The sequence below is a fragment of the Salvia miltiorrhiza genome, chromosome 7 (assembly GCF_028751815.1).
Source record: "Salvia miltiorrhiza cultivar Shanhuang (shh) chromosome 7, IMPLAD_Smil_shh, whole genome shotgun sequence".
NCBI classification, from domain to species: domain Eukaryota; kingdom Viridiplantae; phylum Streptophyta; class Magnoliopsida; order Lamiales; family Lamiaceae; genus Salvia; species Salvia miltiorrhiza.
In genome coordinates, this window is record NC_080393.1 from 20,668,621 (window position 1) to 20,676,104 (window position 7,484).

At 36.8% G+C, this 7,484-nt stretch overlaps 2 protein-coding genes across 2 annotated transcripts; one reads left to right on the top strand and one right to left on the bottom strand.

The window, feature by feature from the left end:
* Positions 1 to 139: 139 nt before the first annotated feature.
* LOC130993332 (uncharacterized) lies at positions 140 to 3,616 on the top strand. The gene is made up of 9 exons (XM_057918180.1): positions 140 to 805; positions 921 to 1,520; positions 1,812 to 1,874; positions 1,944 to 1,994; positions 2,120 to 2,289; positions 2,385 to 2,565; positions 2,650 to 2,766; positions 2,837 to 2,980; positions 3,072 to 3,616. Exons 1-9 carry the CDS (start codon positions 254 to 256, stop codon positions 3,474 to 3,476), a joined length of 2,283 nt encoding a protein of 760 aa, XP_057774163.1. The 5' UTR covers positions 140 to 253; the 3' UTR covers positions 3,477 to 3,616.
* On the bottom strand, positions 3,481 to 6,663 carry LOC130993947 (protein FAR1-RELATED SEQUENCE 5-like). The gene is made up of 4 exons (XM_057918985.1): positions 6,651 to 6,663; positions 5,204 to 5,984; positions 3,584 to 4,644; positions 3,481 to 3,494 (listed from the first exon to the last, which is right to left on the bottom strand). Exons 1-4 carry the CDS (start codon positions 6,661 to 6,663, stop codon positions 3,481 to 3,483), a joined length of 1,869 nt encoding a protein of 622 aa, XP_057774968.1.
* Between the last annotated feature and the right edge of the window lie 821 nt (positions 6,664 to 7,484).

Here is a 7,484-nt window from a genome sequence, read left to right on the forward strand (position 1 = left end):
TTTCATATACATATCATTAGTGCGTTGACATATATATTTTTCAAACATTTGTGCAGCAAAACTTTCAGCTGTTAACTTGAAATCTGCGAGCAATGTTATTGATTTGACAAAGCAGGCAGGAAACATGATTGGTGGAAGGAAACAAGGTGTATTCAGGGTTTATAAAAGAAGAACCCCGAAACTTCCAACTCTCAATACACGAACAACACCGGCCGCTTTCCATGATGCACTTCTTAAACTGAATGATGCACAAATGTCCGCTGTAAGAGATATTGGATTTGGGAGTATTTTGGACTTGAAAGTCAAAGATTTGCCAGGGGGGTTGGGATACTGGATTCTGAAAAAGTTCAATCCTCAGACTTTTGAAATTGAAGTTGATGCAATGAGGAGATTTAAGGTCACGAAAAGTGATGTTTATCGAGTGTTTGGATTCCCTAGGGGTAAGCAATTCATTGAAGTATTCCAGCGGCAATCAACTAGTGACATATTTGAGCAATGGTTTTTATTTTTTGGGGTTGACAACAGAGACAAAATTAAGATTGGGGTAGTATTGAAACATATGCTTGCGTGTAAAAGCGGTGGCACTTGGTTTAAGCGACATTTCATGATAGCGATGGGATTTTCATTGTTTGAGAACTGTCCCAATGGTACTGTGCATCCTTTCATATTAGGGTGTCTTAAAGATTTGACTGGGCTTAGAAGATGGAATTGGGCGGAATACATGTTATCAAGCTTGAAACAACATACATGCAGTTGGATGAAGGGTGAAAGCAGTGTATATGCTGGTCCTGCGTTGTTTCTTATTGTAAGTTTTTATTTCAGATGGAAATTTATTTACAGTAATTTAAATGTTATTTATTTAGTACGTGTTCCATTTATAGAATATACCTTCTGAATTTGTTCAATAATTTTTGGTATAGTTGGTTTATGTTGACCGGTTAAGCCTTCCTGGGATCGAAACAATGAGGGATTTACCACTTATAAAGAATTGGTCAAGTGATGCTCTGAGGGAGAGGCAAAGGATGGAAAGGAAGAAAGAATACATTGGAAAAGGCATCATACAGTCACCAATACAGGTGCCTAGCGTTTATGGAGATGATATTGATGAGAATGCAATAACAAATGAGGAGAAGGCCTGGACCAACATGCTGATGAAAGGTGCACATGAAATCGCTGAACGGATGAATCAGTTGTCCATTGTTGTGGACAGCGCACCAGTTCATATTAAGAAATCACCGTTCTTCGAAATGAAAGTGAAAGAGGCTTCCCAACTAACAGGAATGAAGATTGACATTGTTATACCAATCACTAAACCCGTTTTACCAGTTATTGAGATTGACGACGATCCTATAGAGTATACTGCTGAATTCTTTGCATGGGTGGATGAAACATCCGCGAAAGCCTGCGCTGAAAAGAAGAAAGTCAATATTCGAGATGCTGACATTCCTATCTTTGATCTAAGGTTGTCGGATGATGATTCGTTGGATGTTAGTCAGAATAAAGATGCTAATGTGCAGCAGGTATTCGTCGTTTACTATAATAAATCTAAATACAACTAAATGTATTTTATATTTAACTTTGTAGTTTGTCATGCTAATTAAAGTGAATCACAGGCGACTCTGAACTTGTAAAATTCTCCAGTCCTTTTACTCGTGCTCGTCAAACCATTGTTCTACTGTTCAAATATATGATTTTGAATCTTTACAACTAGATTTCATACTTTATTAGACTGCTTTTTTATTACAGATAAGATTAAATTTATTCTAGATATTCACAACTCAAATGAATTCTTTTGAAATCCTCGTAAACAGGGCGATCAGTCCCCTGTCATGGGGCTAGTGTGTGCCAACCAGATCTCCAAAGACCATTGTCAGGTATACAAAATGAACTATTATGTCGAGTTCAAATTCATCATTTATGGTTTATAATTTTTGTTGGTACAGGAGATATCCACAGCTTTTGAACGTGTAGCATTGAGGAATGTAGATGTCAATGTATGTCCTCATATATCTTTTTACTTCAAGTTAATACATGTATCTTACCAACTGCAAATTGGTCTAGAAAATGCTACCCCTGCGGTCCACAGACTATTTATTATATCTATATTTTTTTATATTAGACTATGGGCCATGGTCCTCAACCACCCAAACCAACAAAGAAGCGTCTGCACTTGGGTTCATCGAGTTTTCATTCACCCAATACTCAGCGTGGCATATGCACGAGGTTACAGCTGTGGAGTCAGGAAAAGCAGATCGGAATATTTGCACTACACAAGGATCCAGGAGAAGAGTACGATTTTTAGTCCTTGTAAATTGTCTTACACATTAATACAATTAAATATACATTTTTTGAGTTATTTCTTGTTTAATATTTAATAATCATAGGAATCAAATCCTTTTCCAATATAAAGACATTCATCTGACAAGGCACGATATGATGTCATTGAGGAGAGGTGTGCCAGTGAGCCCGTCCGTGATTACTGCATGGGGAATAATATTAAACAGACATGATTATACCCGTTCCGAAAAGATACCAGCGTGTTTCTACGCATCTCCTGAGATATATGTAAGTAACTTGATATGATCATATCCGAATTAACAAAATTAGGGGGTAAATATCTTTGTTGTTTTTCTTTTATGTATATATTAGATTGATTGCATTGCACCCGTCGATCAATCTTATGAAGAGAAAAAACAGTCTTTTTTTCTATCGATGACACATGAGTTGAGGGAATACCAAAGCAAACCAATCAGCATTATTGACCTGGTAAGTATGAAGCGATTTTTGGTATTCTTTTTGATGTCATATTTCATGAAAATATACTAATTTGCTGCAGTTTTTCTTCCCCGTATATGAAAATGATATGCATTATGTCATGTGCTTTGATACGCGCAAGCAACGATTGTTTGTTCTGGATAGTACAGTGGATCCCAATAATCCTGATTCTGCGGACATATACAATGAAAGCAGCCATGTCCTTGTAAGATATTGAACATGAAGTATTTTTTATGGTTTTCGCCCATGCTTTGAAATACTAAATTTCTAAAAATGCTAAATTGTTTGAAATGCAGCGATCGCTGTTTTCAGAATATCTACGGTTAATTACTGAGGAAGAAAAGGCAGCTGTTGTATCCAACTCTGTTCTGGAAATTGTGCGAATGAAGTGGGCAGATGCGAGAAATGAAGTGGACACAGGGGTTTATCTTATGAGACATCTTGAAACATTCATGGGAGACAACTCTCTTAACTGGGATTGCAATCTTTCTAACACTTCACTGATGACCCTTAGTGTTACACTTCCGACAAAGCCGCAAAGGTTTTTGTGCAAGAAGCATTGCCTTCTCTTTGTCAGATTTCCGTCGACCACCACACCCGCTTCCCTTGGTTCTAACTATATCGGGTGGCAGAACGGATGGGGAATCTGTTGGCGCAGACCCATAGAATTCAAGGAACCTACTCTCCTTCGAGCTTTTTGAGTTATCAGAGCGTGCAAGCTTAGAAAATTTTTCCCTGACTTCAACAAGAGCAGAATACAGTTGCTCGCTGAGCTCTTCATCTCCCTTGACAAAACCGATGCTCTCACCAACGATCTTGAAAAAACGAAAATCACTGTTTGATGAGGACTTCGAAAAACTGTTTTCCTTTCCGGAGTAATCTTCATCGGGTCGAATAATACTAAACTTGCACCAGCGTTTGACAATGTACTTGTGGGGGATGTTGTCAAACTTTAAATTCTTAAGAACAAGGAACATATGGTTGCAAAGTGTACCTTTACGAACGAACAACTTGCAACTGCATGACACTTCGTCTTTCGAGTGCAAATAACGAACCATGAACAGGCCACTGAGATTGTCCTCAACATCATAAATAGTGTCTTCGCCTTCATGTGAAATCTTACGAATATCACATCCAATCAATGAGGTTTGGATCTCCTGTTGCACCTCCTTAAAGATAGAATTCGTGTAGATGGATGCAGCATGCTTCTCAATGGGTAGTTCTGTATGCATTTTAGGGACCCGTGTCTCATCGGCAAGTGTTATCTTCTGATAATTATGTCGTTGAGCATCAAGAGCACTGCAATAATTAGTATAGAGTAAGACGAGGCCAGAATTCTTGTTGAGGAAACGTTTGAAGTAACTGTTTTCGCTTTCAGACAGAGACGTGGTTCGAAATATGCCGCTCATAGGTACATCTCTAAAAAAAGCAGGGATCCAGTGCATGCGCTCCTCGTACATGTCGGAGAACCATCTATTAGACGCAAGATCATACTCCTCTATCATGTCATTCCAGTTTTCCTCAAACACATCAGGGTCGTCATTGTCGGTCCATACAATATTGTCATATGTTGACCTGAATTCAGGATCATTCTTCAATCTCGTTGGCAATTTATCTTGGACCTTTATGTTAATGTGCCACATGCAGAATCGGTGCCGTGTTTCTTTCCATGATGATGCCACTGCTTTCTTCAGTCCAGGGTCTTGATCCGTTACAAAAACCTTGGGAGCATTTCCCATTATTTCTGCAAATTTTTCAAGAACCCAAGAATATGAGTCCATATCCTCGCCGAAAATAAGAGCAGCGCCAAAAGAGATACATTTGCCGTGATTATCTCTCCCAGTGAAGGGGGTGAATATCAATTTGTACCTACATATAAATGGAAAGGGTGATATATTTATCATATTCTCGCCAAATAAATACAAGCAAGCGCAAATCAACAATATAGATGTCAACAAAATATGCGCCAAAATAAACCAATTATAGATTAAAACAGATAGTAATAATTTTAGATGTATCTATTTTTTTTTATTAAGGTTGGCCTATTTATGAAAATCTAGCCAAATGCGTTATTAGTTACATCAAAAAATTAATAAAAATCAAGAATTTAAAATCTAAAAGTTTGGTAGACCATTATGCAAATTTTATGACAACCGTCAAAAGAATAGTTACATAGACTGCTATCTACAGATTCTAAAATCATCATTTTTTACTTTTTTGTTTCTCAAAAAATAAAGTAAAAAATACTACTATATAATTTTTCGTTTCCTCAAAAAGAATTATCACAATTTCAAAATAAAAATAGAAAAATACGTGTAGGCTTATATATATATTCGTGGATCATTGTAATGAACATAGCATAGAAAATAATGAACCCGTGGAGCGAAACGATTGCAAAAATGAAAAGCACAAGAATTAGTGACATTACTTGTTGGTGCTGTATGTAGCGTCGAAGGATACGGCGTCCCCAAATAACTTGTAGTTTTCAATTGCTGACTCATCTGACCAAATGAGGCGACACAACTTATTTTCTTCATCTACATCATGAAAGAATTTGAACCCTCTTCCTAGCTCCTGTTTGTTGGTAAATGCATCTAACAACATGTGTGCATCCGAATCTTTGGAGTACACATTCAAGTCTCTAACATAATTCTTGACGTCGTTGCTGGTACATCCCACCTTATCGTAACCGCCTGCAATTTCCTTGAACATGCGAAATGAACGCATCGGGCCAATATTCGCCTTTATAGCACCGATAACGATCATTTGTTGAATGTCGCTAACTTCTCTATTGCTGGGCATCAAATGGCGAGTGGGAGCAGGAACCATCGAATGCGTGTGTCCTTCAATGAATACACGAAGTCTGTAACGCCCACCGGGACAAAATCCAAAAATTGCTTTAGCCATACAATCCGCTCGGCAAGATGTAGTCTTCCGTTTTTTAGTCTTTGGCTTGTCAGGTGCTGTTGTTGGTACATTGCCGTTGTTCCAAATTCCCTCTCTGTTACATACCACATAACGCGAGCGAATTGTGCCATCTTTTGCTCTATCAATGGTACTCATACGGACTTCAAATCCACACGCCTTCGCGTAGTCCTCGTAAAATTTGACACCTTTTGCTAAGGTATCAAACACTTGGCCAAAATATGGTTTAATTGCCTCATCGCATGTTGGGAAATGAGGTTCATGTTGATTCGTTGTTATGTGATCTGAAATAAAATAAATTGAAGTCACTACCACTATGGAATTCAATGAAACATAGCTCCCCAAAGTACAAACAGCCAACATATGGTTTCAAAGCTCTCATCTCATCTAGTGGTTTCATCATTTATACGGATTAATACAAGCTAATTACTACGAACTAACTTGATTGAATTGATTCATATTAGATGACCTACAGAGTTCAACACAAATAGTTCTCTGAATTCCCCAAAGAGTTTCATGCCCAAGAACATAATTTTAAAATAGGATTTCAGTACGCACAGCAGAACCTTTCTCTAAGAACTTATATAATTCATTTGCAAACAAACTATCTCTTCTTCCAGTCCAATAGATTTATTCGACCTGTCCTCGTGAAATTCTAGGAAAATCAGCAAAAGATCTGATATATCCACACTCTCTTTATAATAAACACACTACCAGGAAAATCAACAAAACTAATGATATATACATGTTCATCGATCATCGTCAGCATGAGCAAACGGAACCTACAAACTTGATGCTCTGATTTTTTGTTTAATTGCCGTCAATTCAACGAAACATGAGTTCTAATCTCATAAGTTATACGCAATAAATTCAACCGTAGAGGTCTTTCTTCGACAATGATCATAAACTATATATAAGAATCATATCAGCATATCAGTAGCTCGACATACCTCCAGCCTCCATTGTCATTCGACGAGTAAATTAAAATCCTTTGATAGACCAACTGTATTAGGTAAAAAATGGATATGGTTGTATTTCGTGTGAGACGATTCTGTCTGACAAGTTCAGGAAGTAATCGAGATTTGATGATTTGAAATCAATTCAACGATTCTAATTTTTTTTCGTTCATAATTTGATTAATTGAAGAAGTTTCTGTAAAGTTATAGTAACGTAAATTTCAGTGGGGAAGATAGACTGCATGATATTTTCCATAATTAGCAACATTTGATTGGCTCCCCTTCGGTTATTGTAACGTCCAATAATATGACCAAATGTCTAAAGAATCATTTTCATTATTTTGACTGCAATTTTGAATAAAGCATCTCATCCGTTTGATTGTGGGAAATCAATGGCTTGTATACCTTCTCACTTCTCAACAAAGGTGGACTTCTCAATTGAACCACTCTATATATATATATATGCAAAGGTTTTATTGAGAAACACAAATATGTTGAGAAGTGAGAAACAATCTTGTTCATTCAATTTACTTAATCCAATGGCCACGATTTGGCTGATTGATTTCCTTATCAAAATAATTAACCATATCCGTTTATTTCCTTATTAAAATACTAATCAAATATAATTATATATGGAAGATTTGATTTCGTCCTACTATGATTTCGTCCTGTTTCATCGAACTTGGCTTCTATTTTATTGAACTTGTTTAATGCTTTAATGATTAATTCATATTCAGTATAGTGTAAAATTTGGTCGGCATGTGTTTTGGGTCTACGGTACGTCCATTGTTTTTTGACTTCGATATTTTGAACATAGTTATTTTATCA